The sequence below is a fragment of the Salmo salar genome, chromosome ssa10, assembly GCF_905237065.1.
Source record: "Salmo salar chromosome ssa10, Ssal_v3.1, whole genome shotgun sequence".
In the NCBI taxonomy this organism is placed as follows: domain Eukaryota; kingdom Metazoa; phylum Chordata; class Actinopteri; order Salmoniformes; family Salmonidae; genus Salmo; species Salmo salar.
This window is the reverse complement of record NC_059451.1, coordinates 29,761,130-29,786,158: the sequence shown is the minus strand read 5'-3', so window position 1 is coordinate 29,786,158 and position 25,029 is coordinate 29,761,130. Positions and strand designations below refer to the sequence as shown.

Below are 25,029 nucleotides of genomic sequence, written 5' to 3'. Positions count from 1 at the left end.
CCGACCTCTGAGTTAGCTAACAGAACCGCTGTGGTTCCTTAAGTGGGGCAAAGTAACATACAACGTTTCTGCTAAAAGACCTCAGATCTAGGTCATTCCCTCCTTTTAAGAAGTTTCAACACCAAGTATAAGAACAAAGATGACAAAAACATCTTGCAAGCAAGTCGTCAGCAAATTAAGGTTTAGTAATACCTGGATTATACTGAATGTTAATCTTTATTTTACTATTTGACATAATCCACAAATGGGTTATCAGACCTCTTCAAAGAAGGGATGTGGACACTTTAAGATGCTGGTGAGTAACAGTCATCCAAATGTCAATATCTTGACATTATACCAATACAAAAAACTAGAGAGAAGACTGAAGGAGGTAGACAGACGAAGTGTCATTGTCATTGTATTACTATTTCAACATGTTACTTTCTTATTATGTACTTCATGACTTATCCCAAGGTGACTTTAAGAATGTGTTAGGATTTATTTTCTAAAATAATGTGTATACAAAGGTCAAGTTTAATAAGGTCACATATCTCATGTGTGCAGTTCATGTGCAGACACTGTGATAAATACAGTTGAAGTCGGAAGTTTACATACACTTTAGCCAAATACATTTAAACTCAGTTTTTCACAATTCCTTACATTTAATCCTAGTAGAAAATCCCTGTTTTAGGTCAGTCAGGATCACCACTTTATTTTAAGAATGTGAAATGGCAGAATAATAGTAGAGAGAATTATTTATTTCAGCTTTTATTTCTTTCATCACATTCCCAGTGGGTCAGAAGTTTACATACACTCAATTAGTATTTGGCAGCATTGCCTTTAAATTGTTTAACTTGGGTAAAACGTTTCGGGTAGCCTTCCGCAAGCTTCCCACAAGAAGTTGGGTGAATTTTGGCCCATTCTTCCTGACAGAGCTGGTGTAACTGAGTCAGGTTTGTAGGCCTCCTTGCTCGCACACACTTTTTCAGTTCTGTCCACAAATTTTCTATAGGATTGAGGTCAGGGCTTTGTGATGGCCACTCCAATACCTTGACTTTGTTGTCCTTAAGCCATTTTTCCACAACTTTGGAAGTATGCTTGGGGTCATTGTCCATTTGGAAGATATAGATACTTTTGTACCTGTTCCTCCAGCATCTTCACAAGGTCCTTTGCTGTTGTTCTGTGATTGATTTGGAATTGTGATACAGTGAATTATAAATTAAATAATCTGTCTGTAAACAATTGTTGGAAAAATTACTTGTGTCATGCACAAAGTAGATGTCCTAACCGACTTGCCAAAACTATAGTTTGTTAACAAGACATTTGTGGAGTGTTTGAAAAACGAGGTTTAATGACTTAATGACTCCAACCTAACTGTATGTAAACTTCCGACTTCAACTGTATATATCTGTCATGTATCCTATTCCACTCACTTAGCTATCACGATTTCAACTCCCTCTACTTCGGTTAATTCATGTTATCTACTGTATACCGACATTTCTAAGAGGAAGAGCATGGCCAGATCGTGTCTCTCTCTTGGCAAAAACATATCTAGTGCTAAAATGAGCTCAAACATATCAACCAATATGTTCAGTACTCAAAATTGCATTGCTCTTATTAATGACGTATAATTCTGGCATTGAGATCAGGTTATTTTTGATATATGAGGCTACAGTTGTGTGTGGCCAATTTGATCTGTCATCTCAATCAAGATCAAATGTTCAGCTGAAAAGGATTTGTGCTAATGTTTCTGTGGACACAGAGAGCCAGAGAACAGGTGAGATGAGTCTCTTCAGAACCATTTGGAGGACTACCATCATATTTCTCTTGAACAGATGTAAGTGATTCCTGTATTTTTGTAATATGGAAATAAATAATGTTGTACATTACATTTTACATTCCAATAAATGTTTAGTTTAACATTGTTTAGTATTGCTTAACATTCCAGAGTTGGTTCATTCCTCTCTAGAGCGAACTGCCCCTGACATCACAATACAGTGCATTCGGAAAATATTCAGTCCCCTTGTATTTTTCCACATTTTGTTACGTTACAGCCTTATTCTAAAATTGATTAAATAGTTTTCCCCCCCCTCATCAATCTACACAAAATACCCCATAATGACAAAACCTTTTTGAAATGTTTTGCTAATTTATAAAAATAAAAATAAATGACATATCACATTTACATAAGTATTCAGACCCTTTTACTCAGTACTTTGTTGAAGCACTTTTGCCAGCGATTACAGCTTTGAGTCTTCTTGGGTATGACACTACAAGCTTGGCACACCTGATTTGGGGAATTCACCCATTCTTCTTTGCAGATCCTCTCTAGCTATGTCAGGTTGGATGGGAGCGTCACTGCACAGCTATTTTCAGGTCTTTCCAGAGATGTTTGATCGGGTTCAAGTCTGGGCTCTGGCTGGGCAACTCAAGGACATTCAGAGACTTGTCCCGAAGCCACTCCTGCATTGTCTTGGCTGTGTGCTTAGGGTCATTGTCCTGTTGGAAGTTGAACCTTCGCCCCAGTCTGAGGTCCTGAGCACTCTAGAGCAGGTTTTCATCAAGGATCTCTCCGTACTTTGCTCCATTCATCTTTCCCTTGATCCTGACTAGTCTCCTAGTCCCTGCCACTGAAAAACATCCCCACAGCATGATGCTGCTCACCACCATGCTTCACCGTAGGAACGGTGCATTCAGGCCAAAGAGTTCAATCTTGGTTTCATCAGACCATTGAATCTTGTTTCTCATGGTCTGAGAGTTCTTTAGGTGCCTTTTGGCAAACTCCAAGCGGGCTGTCATGTGCCTTTTGGCTTTCGTCTGGACACTCTACCATAGAGGCCTGATTGGTGGAATGCTGCACAGATGGTTGTCCTTCTGGAATGTTCTCCCATCCCCACAGAGGAACTCTGGAGCTCTGTCAGTGACCATTCAGTTATTGGTCACCTCCATGACCAAGGCCCTTCTCCCCCGATTGCTCAGTTTGGCTGAGCGGACAGCTCTAGGAAGAGTGTTGGTGGTCCCAAAGTACTTCCATTTAAGAATGATGGAGGCCACTGTGTTCTTGGGGACCTTCAATGCTGCAGACATTTTTTGGTACCCTTCCCCAGATCTGTGCCTCGACAATCCTGTCTCGGAGCTCTACGGCCAATGCCTTCGACCTCATGGCTTGGTTTTTGCTCTGACATGCACTGTCAACTGTGGGACCTTATGTAGACAGATGTGTGCTCAATTTTGAGTCTCATAGCAAAAGGTCTGAATACTTATGTAAATAAGGTATTTCAGGGGGTTTTTTTTGGGGGGGGGGGGGGTATTGGGTGTAGATTGATGAGGATAAGGCTGTAACGTAGCAAAATGTGGAAAAGTCAAGGGGTCTGAATACTTTCCGAATGCACTGTATGTAACACTGTGTTATGTTGTGTTTGTGGACAGGTACATTCCAGGTTCCAGCCAGCCCCTCAGGTCCGAGAATGGGTATCATCTGTCAGGGGTCTGTGACTGTAGAACCTGGGCCACTCTTCCCCATGGGTTCCAACCTTACGGTGTACTGCACAACCACAAAGCCCCACTGTGGCCAGAGGTCTGTAGATAGATAGATAGATAGATAGATAGATAGATAGATAGATAGATAGATAGATAGATAGATAGATAGATAGATAGATAGATAGATAGATAGATAGATAGATAGATAGATAGATAGATAGATAGATAGATAGATAGATAGATAGATAGATAGATAGATAGATAGATAGATAGATAGATAGATAGATAGATAGATAGATAGATAGATAGATAGATAGATAGATAGATAGATAGATAGATAGATAGATAGATAGATAGATAGATAGGTGGGTAGATGGGTAGATGGGTAGATAGATAGATAGATAGATAGATAGATAGATAGATAGATAGATAGATAGATAGATAGATAGATAGATAGATAGATAGATAGATAGATAGATAGATAGATAGATAGATAGATAGATAGATAGATAGATAGATGTCGATCGGTTGGTGTTTGTCTGCCTACCTGCCTGCCTGTCTATATGTCTGTCTGTCTGTCTGTCTGTATATAAAGAGGAGGGAGAGTGGAATAATGAAGAGAAGGGAACAGAGAGAGACGTTTTGTAGTATTGAAACCTCTTTGTGTTGTCAGTTTATCTGTGGAACTGAATGGGCAGGACCAGACGGCACTAGAGATCTTGAACTGTTCCACTGTCCGGCTGAGACTGACTAACCTCCGCACACCAAACTCCATTCTGGTCTGTAGGCTGCGGCAAACAGACGGACGCATAAAGACTGTTTGTGGGCTAGACCTACACACTGGATGTACGTCTACTGTCTTTAGATTCTGGATGTTATCTTTGCAGTGTTGTTGCCTCTCTGGCTGGTTGATGTTGATGAAAATTGGCATTAGTTCTCAGTTGACCAATTCTGGACTCTTATGAAATAGTAAAACAAATATTTTAGATAATTTATTCCGAGCAATTGCTTGACCCTGTAAGGGTGTGCTGTATACTATTGTTCTCCTTCCCTGCAGACCCTCCTGATGAGCCCAGTGGTATAGCCTGCCAGGCTTCCAGGGACTCAGAGGAGATCACCTGTAGCTGGAGCAGAGGACGGGAAACACACCTGGTCACAACCTACTATGTCTCAGTCAGGAGGTGAGCTGGGTGATGGGCCCTGTAGTGTGGTGAAGTCTGCTCACTGTCTTTTCCTCCACCCTGGGTTAGGGTTACCACATCAAAAATCTATTGTGAATAGATGTGTAGCTACACTCTTAGACAAAAGGGTTCCAAAAGGGTTATTCAGCTGTCCCCATAGGATAACCCTTTTTGGTTCCAGGTAAAACCCCTCTTTGGTTCCAGGTAGAACCCTCTGTGGAAAGAATTCTACATGGAACCCAAAATGTTTCTACTTGGAACCAAAAGGGTTCTAGCTGGAACCAACACGGGTTCTTCAAATAATTATCTTATGGGGACAGCCGAAGAACCTTTTTAGGTTCTAGATAGTACCTTTTTTTCTAACAGTGTAGTATACACACAATCAACCTTTTATATACGTGGCTTGAGCACTTAAACAGAATCATTAACAGATTCAAGGCAAGGAAAGCTTTTTCCCATTTGTCCTTCTCTGGAAAAGTAATGTGACATGCTTATCCACAGTGTGAACAGAGCCCAGGTGTTTCACCGTGGGATCCAGGGTACTGGTCTGTTCAGTATTCCACGATTGGAGCTGGATGAGAATGAACAGTACCAGCTGAGTATAAGAGCTCACAACCACCTGGGAACATCACTGTCCCAACCCTTCAACTTCTCTGTCAACGATGTAGGCAAGTTCATGTCTCTGAAGACAAACGCATACATACATACATACATACATACATACATACATACATACATACATACATACATACATACATACATACATACATACATACATACATACATACATACATACATACATACCAGTTTTTTTACATCTTCATATATTTTGATACCATAAAGGATGTGCACACGCCACTACCACCAAATCGTATCTCACTCTGGTGCTGGGAATAATACAAATAAAAATAAATTTAAAAAGTCCTTGTAAATATATACATAATGTTCTCTCATATCTGAAAACGTTTATGGGTTTTGCATGTGAAGTAATTACTCATCCTGTAACTTGTTCCTTTTAAGGACATCTTGCTGTGAAATCCTCTGATATGGTTTGAGTAATTTGACTGTTTTCAAAGGATTGGCTTCCTGCATGTATTGTCTCTGTGTGCTGATTAATACCAGGACTGTCAATGTTAATAAACCGTAAATGAACAGGACATTCGGGCATAACAACTATTAAATGATGAGTACATCTCATTAAGCCCATCTAGGTTTGTAATTTATCTGTGTCTCTTGGCATTGCAGTGATACCAGACACCCCTCAGATCATGAAGCTGGAGTTTTGGAGTGGCTCCAGGGCGGCTGTATTGCACTGGAACTGCTCTGAATACCCAAAACCTTTAAGACCCCACGTCAGGCTCAGAACAGGCAATGGCTCCTGGGTGAGTTATATTATATTGTCGTCGTCAACATCTCCATTCCTCACCTTGGTAGCATCTAAATGTTCCAATACTGTACATGCACTCTAACAGTTGGACTAATACAAGAACAAAGAGAAGAAGTATAAGTGAATGCCATTGTCTGTTGGTGTTTTTGTGCAGGTAGAGCTACACTTGGATCCTAGCAGGTGCCTGGTCAAGGTGGAGGGCCTGAAGCCCATGACGCAGTATGAGTTCCAGATCAGAGTCTGTTTCTCCATAGAGAGGCCAACCTCTGGACAGAGGCCCACCCCTGTGCTCAGGCCCTCGCCCACCCAAAGGCCCCTCTGCAGTAGATGGAGCCCATCAGCTAGTAAAACAAGCCCAGGCATAGGTAAGCCCAGAGCCCAGCATGTTTTTTAAATAATGCACGTTTCAGAGAGAGCCTGTTCACACATTGCAGTGAGGGTTGGAAGTCACTGACAACAGATTATTTTGACAGTGTTGTGGAAGTTGTCTAAATAAAAAGTGTAAATGTAGATATTTTTACTAACCTGTAAAGTGTTGTCATCAGAGTAACTTGTTCTCCTTTATGTTTTCAGCCCCCACTAGAGAGCTGGATGTCTGGAGGGTGTTGGGTATCCCTGGGGTGGATGGGGTTCAGGATGTGACAGTACTGTGGAAGGTATCTGCAGAAACACTATCAGTTTTGATTGGTTGGTTAGCACGCTTAGCATCTAAAAGCTGTTCTTTGACCCCAAGAACTTTAAAGAAGATCAAATAGCATACTATGGTGGACTGTTGGTGGCAATTGTATTGTTTGAGGTTGTGATTTTTCAATGTTGTTCTGTAGAGCTTTAATCCTTAAATTTTGTTTGGATGATAAACTTGGATAATACTACATGAAAAGGAGATCTTTATGTATTTATCTCTCTGCCTCATCTCTCTCTGTCTCACCTCTCTCTGTCTCACCTCTCTCTGTCTCACCGTTCCCCTTTTCTTCCCTCTCCCCATCTGTTCCCCCCTCTCTCTCCTCAGCCCCTGTTTCCAGGTGACTATAGTGGTCATGTGTTGAGGTATGAGCTGGTCTACCTGCATGAGGGTCAGAGACAGGAGGAGGTCACCTATCCTTCTGGTGTCAACCAGTGTTCTGTTCAGGTGTCACCTGGGGTTCAGGAAATGTCTGTAAGGGCTGTCACCTCCTACGGGAAATCTCCACCTGCTACCATACAGCTCAAACACACAGGTGAGAAGATACACCTGCTACTACACACCTCACAGACACAGGTTTACTTGTTTTTCACATAAGTAATTGTGATATGATGAACACCAACCATATTCTTTGTTTTACAGGTGTGTCTGGGCCTGTTCTGAGAAGCCTCAGTCCAGCAAACGTAGAAGGAGGGGATGTAGTTGCCCTTTCCTGGTCGCTGGATGGATCTAGTGGGGCTGAAGCGGAGGTACTGTTGGGCTTTTTGGTGGAGTGGAAGAGTGGACATCAGGACCTGGGCTGGCAGAGAGTGGCCAGGGAGAGAAACACAACACTCATCACAGGTAAGTACATAAGTCAGAAACACAGACACATTTCTGACCGTGTCTTTGTCTACAAACTGCTGCTGATTCTGACAATGCATGTGATGGGGCAATGCTCATCATCAACCACAAGAGGTAGCTAGTGGAGAGAATTGACTATTTTGGACTACTGAGATAGACTCATCAAATCAAATCAGATGTTATTAGTTACATGCGCTGAATACAACAGGTGTAGACCTTACTTACGAGCCCCTAACCAACAATGCAGTTAAAACGAATAAGAATAAGAAATAAAAGTAAGAAGTAATTAAAGAGCAGCAGTAAAATAACAATAGCGAGGCTATATACGGGGGTACCGGTACAGAGTCAATGTGCGGGGGCACCGGTTAGTCGAGGTAATTGAGGTAAAATGTACATGTAGGTAGAGTTATTAAAGTGACTATGCATAGATGATAACAACACAGAGTAGCAGTTGTGTAAAATAGAGGGGGGGGTTAGGCAATGCAAATAGTTTGGGTAGCCATTTGATTAGATGTTCAGGAGTCTTATGGCTTGGGGGTAGAAGCTGTTTAGAAGCCTCTTGGACCTAGACTTGGTGCTCCGGTACCGCTTGCCGTGCGGTAGCAGAGAGAACAGTCTATGACTAGGGTGGCTGGAGTCTTTGACAATTTTTAGGGCCTTCCTCTGACACCGTCTGGTATAGAGGTCCTGGATGGCAGGAAGCTTGGCCCAAGTGATGTACTGGGCCATACGCACTTGCCCTCCGTAGTGCCTTGCGGTCTGAGGCCGAGCAGTTGCCATACCAGGCAGTGATGCAACCAGTCAGGATGCTCTCGATGGTGCAGCTGTAGAACCTTTTGAGGATCTGAGGACCCATGCCAAATATTTTCAGTCTCCTGAGGGGGAATAGGTTTTGTCGTGCCCTCTTTACGACTGCCTTGGTGTGCTTGGACCATGTTAGTTTGTTGGTGAAGTGGACACCAAGGAACTTGAAGCTCTCAAACTGCTCCACTATAGCCCCGTCGATGAGAATGGGGGTAGCTCGGTCCTCTTTTTCCTCTAGTCCACAATCATCTCCTTTGTCTTGATCACGTTGAGGGAGAGGTTGTTGTCCTGGCACCACACAGCCAGGTCTCTGACCTCCTCCCTATAGGCTGTCTCGTCGTCTTAATGATGGTGTTGGAGTCGTGCCTGGCCATGCAGTCATGAGTGAACAGGGAGTACTGGAGGGGACTGAGCACAGGGGCCCCTGTGTTGAGGATCAGCATGGCGGATGTGGTGTTACCTACCCTTACCACCTGGGGGCGGCCTGTCAGGAAGTCCAGGATCCAGTTGCAGAGGGAGGTGTTTAGTCCCAGGGTCCTTAGCTTATTGATGAGCTTTGAGGGTACTATGGTGTTGAACGGTGAGCTGTAGTCAATGAATAGCATTCTCACATACAGTGGGGGAAAAAAGTATTTGATCCCCTGCTGATTTTGTACGTTTGCCCACTTACAAAGAAATGATCAGTCTATAAATTTAATAGTAGGTTTATTTGAACAGTGAGAGACAGAATAACAACAAAAAAATCAAGAAAAACACATGTCAAAAATGTTATTAAATGATTCGCATTTTAATGAGGGAAATAAGTATTTGACCCCTCTGCAAAACATGACTTAGTACTTGGTAGCAAAACCCTTGTTGGCAATCACAGAGGTCAGACGTTTCTTGTAGTTGGCCACCAGGTTTGCACACATCTCAGGAGGGATTTTGTCCCACTCCTCTTTGCAGATCTTCTCCAAGTCATTAAAGTTTCGAGGTTTGACGTTTTGCAACTCGAACCTTCAGCTCCCTCCACAAATTTTCTATGGGATTAAGGTCTGGAGACTGGCTAGGCCACTCCAGGACCTTAATGTGCTTCTTCTTGAGCCACTCCTTTGTTGCCTTGGCCGTGTGTTTTGGGTCATTGTCATGCTGGAATACCCATCCACGACCCATTTTCAATGCCCTGGCTGACGGAAGGAGGTTCTCGCCCAAGATTTGATGGTACATGGCCCTGTCCATCGTCCCTTTGATGCGGTGAAGTTGTCCTGTCCCCTGAGCAGAAAAACACCCCCAAAGCATAATGTTTCCACCTCCATGTTTGACGGTGGAGATGGTGTTCTTGGGGTCATAGGCAGCATTCCTCCTCCTCCAAACACGGCGAGTTGAGTTGATGTCAAAGAGCTCCATTTTGGTCTCATCTGACCACAACACTTTCACCAGTTGTCCTCTGAGTCATTCAGATGTTCATTGGCAGACTTCAGACGGGCATGTATATGTATTCTTGAGCAGGGGGACCTTGCGGGCGCTGCAGGATTTCAGTCCTTCACGGCGTAGTGGAGTTGCAATGATCATGTTACCAATTGTTTTCTTGGTGACTATGGTCCCAGCTGCCTTGAAATCATTGATCCTCCCGTGTAGTTCTGGGCTGATTCCTCACCATTCTCATGATCATTGCAACTCCACGAGGTGAGATCTTGCATGGAGCCCCAGGCCGAGGGATATTGACAGTTATTTTGTGTTTCTTCCATTTGCGAATAATCGCACCAAATGTTGTCACCTTGTCACCAAGCTGCTTGGCGATGGTCTTGTAGCCCATTCCAGCCTTGTGTAGGTCTACAATCTTGTCCCTGACATCCTTGGAGAGCTCTTTGTTCTTGGCCATGATGGAGAGTTTGGAATCTGATTGATTGCTTCTGTGAACAGGTGTCTTTTTTACAGGTAACAGCTGAGGTTAGGAGCACTCCCTTTAAGAGTGTGCTCCTAATCTCAGCTCGTTACCTGTATAAAAGACACCTGGGAGCCAGACATCTTTCTGATTGAGAGGGGGTCAAATACTTATTTCATTAAAATGCAAATCAATTTATAACATTTTTGACATGCGTTTTTCTGGATATTTTTGTTGATATTCTGTCTCTCACTGTTCAAATAAACCTACCATTAAAATTATAGACTGATCCTTTCTTTGTCAGTGGGCAAACGTACAAAATCAGCAGGGGATCAAATACTTTTTCCCCCCACTGTAGGTGTTCCTTTTGTCCAGGTGGGAAAGGGCAGTGTGGAGTGCAATAGGGATTGCATCATCTGTGGATCTGTTAGGGCAGTATGCAAATTGGAGTGGGTTTCTGGGATAATGGTGTTGATGTGAGCCATGACCAGCCTTTCAAAGCACTTCATGGCTACAGACGTGAGCACTATGGGTCGGTAGTCATTTAGGCAGGTTGCCTTAGCGTTCTTGGGCACAGGGACTATGCTAAAACATGTTGGTATTACAGACTCAGACAGGGAGAGGTTGAAAATGTCAGTGAAGACACTTGCCAGTTGGTCAGCGCATGCTCGCAGTAATCCATCTGGCCCGGCGGGCTTCTGAATATTGACCTGTCTAAAGGTCTTACTCACATTGGTTGCGGAGAGCGTGATCACACAGTCTTCTGGAACAGCTGGTGTTCTCATGCATGTTTCAGTGTTATTTGCCTCGAAGCGAGCATAGAAGTAGTTTAGCTCATCTGGTAGGCTCGTGTCACTGGGCAGCTCTCGGCTGTGATTCCCTTTGTCTGTAATGGTTTGCAAGCCCTGCCACATCCGACGAGCATCAGAGCCGGTGTAGTACGATTCGATCTTAGTCCTGTATTGACGCTTTGCCTGTTTGATGGTTCGTCGGAGGGCATAGTGGGATTTCTTATAAGCTTCCGGGTTAGAGTCCTGCTCCTTGAAATTCATCATTGATGAAGTCATTGATGCACTTATTGATGAAGCCAGTGACTGATGTTGTGTACTCCTCAATGCCATCGGAAGAATCACAGAATATGTTCCAGTCTGTGCTAGCAAAACAGTATTGTAGCTTAGCATCTGCTTCATCTGACCACTTTTTTATTGACCGAGTCACTGGTGTTTCCTGCTTTAAAAATAGCTTGTAAGCGGGAATCAGGAGGATAGAATTATGGTCAGATTTTCCAAATGGAGGGTGAGGAAGAGCTTTGTATACGTCTCTGTGTGTGGAGTAAAAGTAAAGGTGGTCCAGAGTTTTTTCCCTCTGGTTGCACATTTAACATGCTGATAGAAATTTGGTAAGACGGATATAAGTTTCCCTGCATTAAAGTCCTCGGCCACTAGGAATGTCGCCTCTGGGTGAGTGTTTTCCTGTTTGCTTATGGCAGAATGCAGCTTATTGAGTGCGGTCTTAGTGCCAGCATCGGTCTGTGGTTGTATGTAGACCGGTAGATAGTGTGGTAGATAATGTGGTCTACAGCTTATCATGAGATACTCTACCTCAGGCGAGCAAAACCTCGAGACTTTTAGATATCGTGCACCAGCTGTTATTTACAAAAATACATAGTCCGCCGCCCCTTGTCTTACCAGACGCCGCTGTTCTATCCTGCCGGTGCAGCGTAAAACCAGCCAGTTGTATGTTGATAATGACGTTGTTCAGCCACGACTTTGTGAAGCAGAAGATATTACAGTTTTTAATATCCCGTTGGTAGTTTAATCTTCTGCGCAGGTCATCGATTTTATTTTCCAAAGATTGCACGTTTGCTAGCAGAACAGAAGGCAGTGGGGGTTTATTCAATCACCTATGAATTCTCAGAAGGCAGCCCGAACTCCGGCCCCTTTTTCTCCGCCTTCTCTTCACGTAAATGACCGGGATCTAGGCCTGTTCCCGTTAAAGCAGTATCTCATTCACGTCGGGCTCGTCCATCTCGTTAAAGGAACAAATGATTCTGCCAGTTTGTGGTGAGTAATCGCTGTTCTGATGTCCAATAGTTATTTTCAGTCATAAGAGACGGTAGCAGCAACATTATGTACAAAATAAGTTAACAAAAATAAGTTACAAACAATGCAAAGAAACGAACAAACACAATTGGCTAGGAACACGTAATACGTCAGCTTTCTTCTCTGGCGCCATCTTATTCATGTATTATATGGTGTGTTTTGTTTCAGGTCTGACACCGGGAGTGAGGTATAATGTGTCTCTGTATGCTGACACTACATGGGGTGTGTCCAACCCCTCATCTGGCCTGGTTTATTCCAGAGAAGATAGTAGGTTGACATGATTAGGAATTTGTGAAATTATCCTTCATGTAAAATAACACATTGTGTTTTTGTTTGCTACTTTATGGTATTACTTTGCACTGCTGTTTCGTTGCTATCCCATTATATAAAGTAAACATAATGAGCTGTGGATTGTTCTTATTCTCCAGTGACAGTGTTCCCTGACTCCCTGTCTGTATTTAAGAACCTGTGTCGGTACCGAAGGTGTCAGTGTTGGCACATGAAACCAGCCGGGTTCTGATCCAATGGGAGGAGCTACCAGTGGACCAACGGAGAGGCTTCCTAACACACTACAACATCTACCTCAAGAGACTGGACTCTGACACAGATCAGAATCAGAGGGGTGAGAGGATAGGAGTGTGTGTGTTGTAGTGTATACATTATCAATATGCATGTGTGTGCATTTTCGGTATGTCTAAGGTGTTCTGCGCATACTCCAGTATTACAATGGAAAAAACATGTCACCTAAAAATGAATCTCGCCCACCAGCCGGCTCTCTCTCTCTGTCGCCAGCAATTCGAGCCTGGGGACGGGGTTACCTAGAAATCAACCTAGTGTCATTTCTTTGATTCGCATGCCTCACAAACCCACAGCTGAGAGAGCTGACACAGGGCTGAGACAGGGCTTTCCACCTTTTCACCACACAGAGAAAGACAACACTCCTCTCCTTAGTTCCAGTAACCTGTCTCTCTGAATCATACTGAATTAAATTGTACTGTACATCAGATGTAGAGGGATTAGACTGTGATATAATAAAGTACATCTCAAGAATCTTCAGGAAGTATACTCTGGGAGCCAAATGGAACTCCTCTCAGTCAATGGAAGAGAATGGATGTCTTGTTTGTTTGTATTAGTTAGTCTCAGTTAGCTACAGTGTGCAGTTTCAGGGCTTGGCGCTTCAGAGAATCAGAGAATCAGAAGCTATTCTTAAACACCACAGCAGGATGTGGTTGTGTGCACATGCATATCTGAAGCTAAAGTCAGACCTGAGTTGTTACCCAACATGCACCACTCCCCTTTGTGGACCCCTATGCTGGTGCGGAAAGCAGCTAGAACAGCTACGTTTTCACCCTGTCCCTGTAGTATAATGACTTGGTGTGATGAAAGCTGTGTGCAATACTGTAGTTTAACTGTTGTTGTCCTGGCTGTAACAACATGTTGTAGGGAATCTACAGTACCAGTCAAAAGTTTGGACACACCAACTCATTCAACGGGTTTTCTTTATTTTCACTATTTTCTACATTGTAGAATACTAGTGAAGACATCAAAACTATGAAATAACACATTCATGTCGTAACCAAAAAAGCAGAACACCTAGCCAACATCCAATGGAACAGCAGGGCGCGAAATACAAAACATCAAAAATCTAATAATTTCAATTTCTCAAACATACCACTATTTTACACCATTTTAAAGATACACTTCTCCTTAATGTAACCACATTGTCCGATTTCAAAAAGGCTTTACAGCGAAAGCAAAACATTAGATTATGTTAGGACAGTACATAGACAAACAATAACCACACAGCCATTTTCCATGCAAGGAGATGTGTCACAGAAACCCAAAATACAGCTAAAATGAAGCACTAACCTTTGACGATCTTCATCAGATGACACTCCTAGGACATCATGTTACACAATACATGTATGTTTTGTTCGATCAAGTTCATATTTATATCCAAAAAACCCATTTTACATTGGCACGTGATGTTCAGAAAATATATTCCCACCAAAACTCCCGATGAATGAGCACATCAATTTACAAAAATACTCATCATAAACGTTGACAAAATATATAACAATTATTTAAAGAATTATAGATACAACCGCTGTGTCAGATTTCAAAATAGCACATTGTTCAATATTCTGAGTACATAGCTCAACCATCAATGCAAGCTATACAGCTACCCGCCAAGTTCTGGCATCAACAAAACTCTGAATTAGTGTTATAAATCATTCCTTACCTTTGCTGATCTTCGGCGGAATGCACTCCAAGGACTCCTACTTCCACAAGAAATGTTATTTTTGTTCGAAATACTCCATATTTATGTCCAAATACCTCCGTTTTGTTCGTGCGTTCAGATCACTATCCAAAGTAAAAATGTTCCATTACCGTTCGTAGAAACATGTCAAACGTTGTTTACAATCAATCTTTAGGGTATTTTTAATGTAAAAATGCGATAATATTCCAACCGGACAATAGCGTATTCATTCCAGAAGAAAAAGGAACGGCGTGCTCGCGGGCTCTCCCATTACCAAGCGCTTTGTCCATAGGCAGTCCACTCATTGACTGAGCTACTATTCTCTGCCCAGTAACAGGAGAAGGAGGAATCAAGTTTCTGAAGGCTGTTGACAGCCAATGGAAGCCTTAGGAAGTGCAAAGTGACCCCACAGACAATGTAGTTTCGATAGGGATTCAAAAGAAGAACTACAATTCTCAGATTTCCCACTTCCTGGTTGGAATTTTCTCAGGTTTTTGCCTGCCATATGAGTTCTGTTATACTCACAGACATCATTCAAACAGTTTTAGAAACTTCAGAGTGTTTCCTATCCAAATCTACTAATAACATGCATATTCTAGTTTCTGGGCCCGAGTAGTAGGCAGTTTAATTTGGGTACGTTTTTCATCCGGCCGTGAAAATACTGCCCCCTATCCTCAACAGGTTTTAAACAAATCAAAATACATTTTAGATTTTAGATTCTTCAAAGTAGCCACCCTTTGCCTTGATGACAGCTTTGCACACTCTTGGCATTCTCTCAACAAGCTTCACCTGGAATGAGTTCCCACATATGTTGAGCACTTGTTGGCTACTTTTCCTTCACTCTGCGGTCCAACTCATCCCAAACCACATCAATTGGGTTGAGGTCCGGTGATTGGGGAGGCCAGGTCATCTGATGCAGCACTCCATCACTCTTCTTCTTAGTAAAATTGCCCTTACACAGCCTGGAGGTGTGTTGGGTCATTGTCCTGTTGAAAAACAAATGATAGTCCCACAAAGCGCAAACCAGATGGGATGGTGTATTGCTGCAGAATGTTGTGGTAGCCATGCTGGTTAAGTGTGCCTTGAATTCTAAATAAATCCCTGACATTGTCACCAGCAAAGCACCCCCACTCCATCACACCTCCTCCTCCATGCTTCACGGTGGGAACCACACATGCCGAGATCATCCATTCACCTAATCTGCTTCTCACAAAGACACGGCGGTTGGGACCAAAACTTGTGACTTTTCTTCTTATTGGTGTCCATTAGAAGTGGTTTCTTTGCAGCAATTCGACCATGAAGGCCTGATTCATGCAGTCTCCTCTGAACAGTTGATGTTGAGATGTGTCTGTTACTTGAACTCTGTGAAGCATTTATTTGAGCTGCAATTTCTGAGGCTGGTAACTTATTCTCCGCAGCAGAGGTAACTCTGGGTCTTCCTTTCCTGTGTCGGTCCTCATGAGAGCCAGTTTCATCATAGCGCTTGATGGTTTTTGCGACTATACTTGAAGAAACTTTCAAAGTTCTTCAATTTTAGGTGACTTCCTCATGAAGCTGATTGAGAGAATGCCAATAGTGTGCAAAGCTGTCATCAATGGAAAGGGTGGCTACTTTGGAGAATCTCAAATATATTTTAATTTGTTTAACCATTTCTTGGTTACTACATGATTCCATATGTGTTATTTCATAGTTTTGATGTCTTCAGTATTATTCTACAATGTAGAAAATAGTAAAAATAAATAAAATCCCTGGAATCAGTAGGTGTGTCCCAACTTTTGACTGGTAATGTATGTTAGGGGGTCATCTTGCCTGCTCTTTTGTGGATATACAGTACTTATACTTACCTACACTTTGTGATAAATGCATTTGTAAAAACATTACATTTAAAGTCGGAATCAGCAGTTGAAACAATAACAAAGTGTTCTGCCGTTTTCAGAAAAAAAGCTGAGAAATGGGGCTGGAGAAGTTTAACCAAATTCATAGACAGAGCTATGGATGCAAGGACTGACCATCCATGATATCAAAATTATAGTTATAACCATGTTTTCAGGCTATATAGTGTTTATTTCCATTTACTTTGTTTACACACATTGGAGTAAACCAAGCTTATATTTTGGGTTCTGATGGGGTACGACGGTTGAACTGGGATCATGAGGCATTTATTCTTCAGGAATTAATGCGTACAAATCTTTTTTTAATAAAAAAAAATGGATGAAGTATCTGCTGATTGCCCCTTTAACTGAGTTATTGATTGATTGATTGGTTGATTGATTGATTGATTGTGTGCATGGTCAAATGCTATATATCTCTGGTCCGCCGTCTTCTCTCCAGTGACTGTATCAGGGTCCATTACAGTGTCAGGGCCCAGTCAGAGGTGGCTGGAATGTCCTGAGGGGGCCGTGGCCCTCAGAGTGTCTGCCTCCACGGCTGCAGGGGAAGGACCACAGGGGGAGTGGCTACTCTCGCACTCTCCAGTCACTGCAGGTCAGTCACATTCACTACCATGGCCATGTTCCAAACTTACTCCCAACAACTCACTCCCTCCCTCAGCTCTGCAGGTCAGAAACATTCACAACTAGCCTTGTACGGACATCCTGATCTCGCGAGCTTGCATTCTGTTTTGCTAGAATGTAAGCTCGTAAGATCAGGATTGTCGAAGAGGCTAATTCACAACCATGGCCACGTTCCAAACCAATCATGCCTTCTCTTCACTCTGTTCCAAACACACTATGATTGCCTCTCTGATGTCTTAACCTGTTCTTACAGTGTGCTGTCGTTTACTAACATGTACCCTGTTCTTCTCTAGTTGGGTTGGTGGCTGGCATGTCGCTCGTGGCAACCATTGTCATGGTGATAATGGCGAACCTGATGTGTTGGAGCTGTGTAAGGAAAAGGTACCAAGCTGACAGAGATGTTGGCCTGGTGGCGCCTGCGTTTATAATCCTGTTACAGCTGTTTATGCTTTAGTTGACGTGGTACTTACTTTCCAAAGAAGTACTGTACTCTTTCTGTTTTTAAGTTTACCGTGCTACTGAAGTTGACAGTTCTTTTTGACTGTGGTGAGCAATGTGGTTAACACATCTGTTTGCATGCGATATTTACTGCACGCACTGTAATGCACTGTATTGCCTAAAGAGCTGAGCAAAACTGGCCACAACAACACTATCACATAACAATACAACCCCAATATGAGACTAAGTGATCAACAGCAAACAAGCATTAAACAACCCAGCTCATTATGAGACTTCCATTTCCTGCAGGATCAAACAGACATGTTTATCCCTGGGTCCTGTCTGGCTTTCTGAGAACCTCCCCAAGCCTGGAAACAGTAATGCTATCAGACTACTGAAGGTAATCTATTAACAGAAAAATGGTGTCTTCACCTCCCTGTCTACATTTTCAGAATGCAATATAAATGCATCTATATCTTTTAGAATGCAATATAAACACTTCTACCTCTTCCAGAATGTGGTATAAATACGTCTACACCGTTCAGAATGCAATATAAATAGGTCTACATCTTTCAGAATGCAATATAAACACATCTACATCTTTCAGAATGCAATATAAATAGTTCTACATCTTTCAGAATGCAATATAAATGCAGTGCAGCCTTTGATGTTATTGATCATACATTTTTATTTAAAAAAATGCACTTTCTATGGCTTCACATCACCTGACATCACATGGTTGGAGAGTTATTTATCCAACAGAAACCAGAGAGTGTTCTTCAATGGAAGCTTCTCTAACATCAGATATGTACAGTTCGGTGTCCCTCAGGGCAGTTGCTCTTTTCTATTTTTACAAATTATTTGCCACTGGTCTTACACAAAACTAAAATAACTATGTTTGTGGAGGATTCCACAATCTACATGCCAGCACCTAAAGCTAGTGAGTTTGCAGGAGTTACAGTCAGTATCCGAATGGGTGAGTAATAATAAACTTGTCTTAAATACATCTAAAACTAAAAGCATTCTATTTGGTTCAAAACATTCTCTAAGACCTAAACCTCAACTGGAGTTGTACATAAAGGGGGTGACCATTGCGCAAGTTGAGGAAGCTAAACTATATAACATTGGATGGTTAATTATCATGGTCAAGTCATATTGACAAAGTTGTTGTGAAGATGTGGAGGGGAATGTCTGTTAAGAAAATATATGTTCTGCGTTTTTGACAAATCAGTTGTAGCAGTTGTTCAGGCTCTGGTCTTATTACTGTCTGGTAATATGGTCAAGTGCAGCAAAGAAATGCCTAGCAAAGCTGTAGCTGGTAAAGCTGCACATGTGCGTCAATCTAATTAACATGATATACAATTCCCCATCAAAATCTGCCAGTTTAAGTTAGAGATATCTGTCTTTTGCATGGGCTGCGTCTCAATCCACCACATCCGCCTATGTCGGTCTTCTGCATCTGCGGTGGAAAGTGGCAGAGCTACAGCGCTGTTTGTCAGACCAGGAGACATCCCGAAAATCAGTATCCTCACGAAAACGTCTGTAGCATTCAAACAGTTTGGCCAATCTAAGGAAAGATGAGACTCTCACGATGGTGTTGAATGGAAGTATGGAGGTATGGAGGTACAGTGCCTTCAGAAAGTATTCAAGCCCCTTGACTTATTCCACATTTTGTTGTGTTACAGCCTGAATTCAAAATGGATTAAATGTATATTTTTTCTCATCCATCTATACACAATACTCCGTAATGACAAAGTGAAAACATGTTTAAAAATATATATATATCTCATTTACATAATTATTCACGCCCCTGAGTCAATACTTTGTAGAAGCACCTTTGGCGGCGATTACAACTTTGAGTCGTCTTGGGTATGTCTGTATCAGCTTTGCACATCTGGATTTTGGGATTTCACCCATTCTTCCTTGCAGATTTTCTCAAGCTATGTTAAGTTAGATGGAGTGGCGGTGAACAGCAATCTTCAAGTCTTTACACAGATTTTCAAATGGGATTCAAGTCTGGGCTTAGGTTGGGCCACTCAAGCACTTTCACATTCTTGTTCTGAAGCCATTTCAGCGTTGCTTGGCTATATGCTTGGGGTCATTGTCCTGTTGGAACGTAAATCTTCACCTCAGTCTAAGGTCGTTTACACTCTGAAGCAGGTTCTCATCACGGATTTGCCTGTATTTGGATCCATTCATTGTTCCCTCTGTCCTTACCAGTCTCCCAGTCCTTGCCGATGAAAAGTATCTCCATAGCATGATGCTGCCGCCACCGTGCTTCACGTAGGGATGGTGTTAGACGGGTGCTGAGCTGTGCCTCGTTTTCTTTAGACATAGTGCTTTGCATTCAGGCCTAAGAGTTACATTTTTGTCTCATCAGATCACAGAATATTTTGCTTTTAGCTCTCAGTCTTCACGTGACTTTTCAGGACTGGCTTCTGTCTGGCCACTCTCCCATAAAGCCTGGATTGGTGAAGTTCTATAGAGACTGTTATCCTTCTGGTGGGTTATGCCATCTCAGCCAAGGAACTATGTAGTTCTGTCAGAGTGGTCATTGGGTTCTTGGTCACTTACCTGACCAAAGTCCTTCTTGCCCGGTTGCTCAGTTTGGTCGGACGGCCAGCTCCAGGCAGAGTCTGGGTAGTTCAATATTTTTTCCATTTCCCAATGATGGAGACCACTGTGCTCTTGGAATCGTTCAACACTTTAGAGATTATTTTATTCACCCTTTCCCAGATATATGCCGCATCACAATTCTATCTTGGAGATCTACAGACAGTTCTTTGAACTTCATGGTATAGTTTCTGCTCTGACCTGCATTATCAACTGTGAGACCTTACAGTGCCTTAGGGAAGTATTTAGACCCCTTTTTCCACATTTTGTTACGTTACAGCCTTAATCTATAATTAATTAAATTGTTTTCCCCCTCATCAATCTACATAAAATACCCCATAATGACAAAGCAAAAACATGATTTTTTTTGTTGCTAATTTATAAAAATAAAAAATTATAGCACATTTACATAAGTATTCAGACCCTTTACCTTGTTGAAGCACATTTGGCAGTGATTACAGCAGCGAGTCTTCTTGGGTATGATGCTACAAGCTTGCCACACCTGTATTTGGGGAGTTTCTCCCATTCTTCTCTGCAGATCCTCTCAAGCTCTGCCAGGTTGGATGGGGTGATTTGCTGCACAGCTATTTTCAGGTCTCTCCAGAGATGTTTGATCAGGTTCACATCCAGGCTCTGGCTGGGCCACTCGAGGACATTCAGAGACTTGTCCTGAAGCCACTCCTGAGATGTCTTGGCTGTGTGCATAGGGTTGTTGTCCTATTGGAAGGTGAAACTTCGCCCCAGTCGGAGGTCCTGAGTGCTCTGGAGCAGGTTTTCATCAAGGATCTCTCTGTACTTTGCTCCATTAATCTTTTCCTCGATCCTGACTAGTCTCCCAGTCCCTGCCGCTGAAAAACATCCCCACAGCATGATGCTGCCACCACCATGCTTCACCGTAGGGATGGTGCCAGGTTTCCTCCAGATGTGGGGCGGCAGGTAGCCTAGGGGTTAAAGCGTTGGGCCACTAACCGAAAGGTTGCTGGATCGAATCCTCAAGCTGACAAGGTAAAAATCGGTTGTTCTGCCCCTGAACAAGGCAGTTAACCCACTGTTCCCCGGTACGCCGTCATTGTAAATAAGGATTTGTTCTTAACTGACTTGCCTAGTTAAATTTAATAAATAAATAAAAAATGTGACGCTTGGCATTAAGGCCAAAGAGTTTGTCGTGGAAATTCTACACATGGAACACTCGAAGTCAATCTTAAATTAACCATTCTTTATTATCAGCTTGCTGGAGAGTTTTCAACCAACTCAATGCACCAAGTACACATGTCAATCAGGAACTCTACTGGGGCAGTCCTGTTAGTTCTCTTATATACTGGAGACAAGTTGTATTTGCATTATTTAGCATATTCATCATTCATAATTAATTAATCATTAACGTTTGCTTCATTCATGTGACCGACCAATACTGGGTCATGCATGTGACAGACCAATACCGCAAGAGGCTTCTTCTCTCTAGGCTGAGACCTTGATACTGAGATATCTTTCGTTCTCAAAACAAGGGTCTGGGCGTTCTGCCAAATTGCAGATACTGATAGTGAGGATTCGTTCAATCAGTCACTTGCATAAACACAGAAATTGGTTATTAGAAAAGCACAAATATAACATTTTACATCACAAGTTCAATCTTGGTTTCATCAGACCAGTAATCTTCTTTCTCATGGTTTAAGTGTCTTTAGGTGCCTTTTGGCAAACTCCAAGAGGGCTGTCATGTGCCTTTTACTAAGGAGTGGCTTCTATCTGGCCACTTTACCATAGAGGCATAATTGGTGGAGTGCTGCAGAGATGGTTGTCCTTCTGGAAGGTTCTCCCATCTCCACAGAAGAATTCTAGAGCTCTGTCAGAGTGACCATCAGCCTTTCTCCCCTGATTGCTCAGTTTGGCTGGGCGGTCAGCTCATGAAAGACTCTTTGTGTTTCCAAACTTCTTCCATTTAAGAATGATGGAGGCCACCGTGTTCTAGGGGATCTTCAATGCTTCAGAAATGTTTTGGTACCCTTCCCCAGATCTGTGCCTCGACACAATCCTGTCTCGGAGCTCTACGGTCAATTCCTTCGACCTCATGGCATGGTTTTTGCTCTGACGTGCACTGTCAACTGTGGGACCTTATATAGACAGGTGTGTGCCTTTCCAAATAATGTCCAATCAATTGAATTTACCACAGGTGGACTTCAATCAAGTTGTAGAACCATCTCAAGGATAATCAATGGAAACAGGATGCACCTGAGCTCAATTTCGAGTCTCAGAGCAAAGGGTCTGAACACTTATGTAAATAAGATATTTCTGTTTTTTATTTTTAATACATTTGCAAAAAATTCAAAAAGCATATTTTCACTTTCACATTATGGAGTATTGTGTGTAGATGGGCGAGAAAAGAAATCCATGTAATCTATTTTGAATTGAGGCTTTAACACAACAAAATGTGTAATAAGTCAAGGGGTATGAATACTTTCTGAAGGCACGCACAGTTTTATAAAGAGCCATGGAACTCCCTTCTATCTCCAATTACTCAAGTAAACAGCAAAATTACCTTTAAAAAACAGATTAAACTGCAACTCATGGAACTGCGGCAACAGTGAGGGGAAACACCTTTTTATTTGTAGTTTATTGTTTATATAAAAAATGTTGTTGTATTTTTTTTTTTACCCCAATCTCATGATATCCAATTGGTAGTTACAGTCTTGTCCCATCACTGCAACTCCCCTACGGACTCGGGAGAGGCAAAGGTCAAGAGCCATGCGTCCTCTGAAACATGACCTTGCCAAGCCACACTGCTCAATCATCCTGGAAGTCAGCCGCACCAATGTGTTGGAGGAAACAACTTCCAGCTGGCAACCATTGTCAGCTTTCAGGCACCCAACCCACCACAAGGAGTTGTGTGAGAGTGATGAAATCCCGGCCGGCCAAACCCCCCCTAACCCGGACGACGCTGGGCCAATTGTGCGTCGCCTCCAGGTCACGGCTGGCTATGACACAGCCTGGGATCGAACCTGGGTCTGTAGTGATGCCTCAAACACTGCGATGCAGTGCGTTAGACCTCTGCGCCACTCGGGAGGCCGTTCTTTTTAAGTTGTATTGTTTGTATATCGTTATATAAAAAATGTGTGTGACTGTTCTTGTCTGTCAGTGTATCAGTGTTTTGTTACTTGTCATGTTTTGTGTTTCTTGTGGACCCCAGGACGAGTAGCTGCTGCTTCTGCAAAAGCGAATGGGGATCGAAATAAACAAATAGAGCCCTGTCATCTAAACCAGGCCTACTAGCTTTCTAAGGCCTTGACTTCTTCACTATAACCTCTGTGTTTGTATTGTCCTCCTATAGCATGAAGAGCCAGTGGTCCCAGCTTCATCCTGGTTGTTCACCGTCAGTGACCCACCACTGTCCCCCATTGAGGAGATCCCTCCTGGGGAGAGGGAGGAACTGTACCCCATCATCCACATCGTGCAGCTCCAGGGTGGGGCCAGGGCCGGGGGAGGAGAGGGGACAGGAGAAAGGACAGCAGCACCTATGGAGAATATCGGATACAAACCCCAGATTACAATCACAGCTCCACGAGACAAGACGGAGAAGGAGGAATACAGGGGACACATTCACAGCTGTGAGAGAACAGACAGATGCCCTGAGGAGTCTGGAGAACTGCTAGGAGGCTGGCTGTGTGATGTAACAGTAGATTTCTCTGGCATTTCGGGGCGGCACACCTCTGGCTCAATGGGGCGGCACACCTCCCCAAGCCCTCCCAAGATAACAAGCCTCTTCTCTGGGGACACGTGGCTGGATGAGAAGGGGTTGGAGGTGGGCCTTGGCTTTCTGGACTCAGCACAGGGACAGAAAGTGGCTCTGGAGGACCCAGTCGGCTGTCTGGCTAAGACACTGACCACCGGTTACTTCCCCCAGGCTGCTGACCTCAACACCACTACCTACAACCACTGACAGAGACATCTTTAAAGCATTATCTTCTCCATCTTTCAGTGATGAGAGGAAAGGCATTTTTCTGACCAACTGAACAAGAGTTCCAATGAATGGACTTTTATACCATTCTAGCAAAATGTATAGTTATACTAGTGTTTCAGAATGATAAACGGGCTGAAAGGACACATACCTCAATTACATAATATACTATAACAGTGGATTTATAACAATTTCTGCTTGCTGCTATATAAAGATTATGGTTCACTATAAAGAGTCTTTCAGTTGATAAATGAGTGCAAACCCATTACACCCCTTTGTTGATCTGAATATGCAGGTTTTACCCACCAGCCAAGCTTCTGGGAGAGCACAATGGTTCTCTTTTGATTTGTTGATAAATGTTTCCCTGTCAGTCCCTGTTTGTCTATTGATGTATACTGTACCACACAATGGGTTTCTTGCCCAAATAAGACAGATCTTGAGGACATGTTAAGTTTACAACAGCAGGGTAAACTGACCCTAGATCTGTGCCAGGGCTGTGTTCTCCTCATAGAGCCACCTGCTGTACAAGGCAGTTATAGTGACTTCCTGAAACAGACTTCTCACTTCCTCCCTGAGAGCTCATAAAACTGAGGGTGCATCTCAATAGTTTACGATGCCTCCTCTCACCCCCTTGTCTCCTTGTTTCTTCATCTCCTTTCCTTAATTTGCTCTTATCAAAAATGTCTGGACTAATGAAATCAAATTTCCCAGGAGGTCTCCGCAATATTGCTTTCATTTGTCCTGTGTTTTAAAATAAGTGCAGATGAAGAACAGGAGAGGATTAGAGAAGATATTAGACATCCAGTCTTGTGAGTGGAGAACATCTGTAAAAAGTGTTAATCTCCATATTCAGTGTGAAAGGGGGATCCCCTACAACTGGCAAATATCACTCACCTGGTATGTCACTATGGCTGCATTTAGAGAGGCAGAACAA

At 42.8% G+C, this 25,029-nt stretch overlaps 1 protein-coding gene across 1 annotated transcript; it reads left to right on the top strand.

Moving 5' to 3' along the window:
* The first annotated feature begins 2 nt into the window (after positions 1 to 2).
* il23r (interleukin 23 receptor) lies at positions 3 to 24,820 on the top strand. The gene is made up of 17 exons (XM_014216791.2): positions 3 to 295; positions 1,742 to 1,816; positions 3,409 to 3,556; positions 4,133 to 4,305; positions 4,517 to 4,640; positions 5,142 to 5,308; positions 5,886 to 6,022; positions 6,182 to 6,392; positions 6,601 to 6,683; positions 7,037 to 7,244; positions 7,352 to 7,552; positions 12,491 to 12,589; positions 12,786 to 12,944; positions 16,914 to 17,066; positions 17,389 to 17,476; positions 17,843 to 17,933; positions 23,469 to 24,820. The coding sequence occupies exons 2-17, from the start codon at positions 1,762 to 1,764 to the stop codon at positions 24,075 to 24,077; spliced, it is 2,706 nt and encodes a 901-aa protein (XP_014072266.2). The 5' UTR covers positions 3 to 295; positions 1,742 to 1,761; the 3' UTR covers positions 24,078 to 24,820.
* Positions 24,821 to 25,029: the final 209 nt, after the last annotated feature.

Excerpts from the sequence above, each read along its gene's own strand:
- il23r (XM_014216791.2), top strand. The coding sequence starts at position 1,762 with ATGAGTCTCTTCAGAACCATTTGGAGGACTACCATCATATTTCTCTTG. Across the intron at positions 4,641-5,141 it reads TACTATGTCTCAGTCAGGAG|TGTGAACAGAGCCCAGGTGT; the intron begins GTGAGCTGGGTG and ends GCTTATCCACAG. Across the intron at positions 12,590-12,785 it reads GGTTTATTCCAGAGAAGATA|AACCTGTGTCGGTACCGAAG; the intron begins GTAGGTTGACAT and ends TCTGTATTTAAG.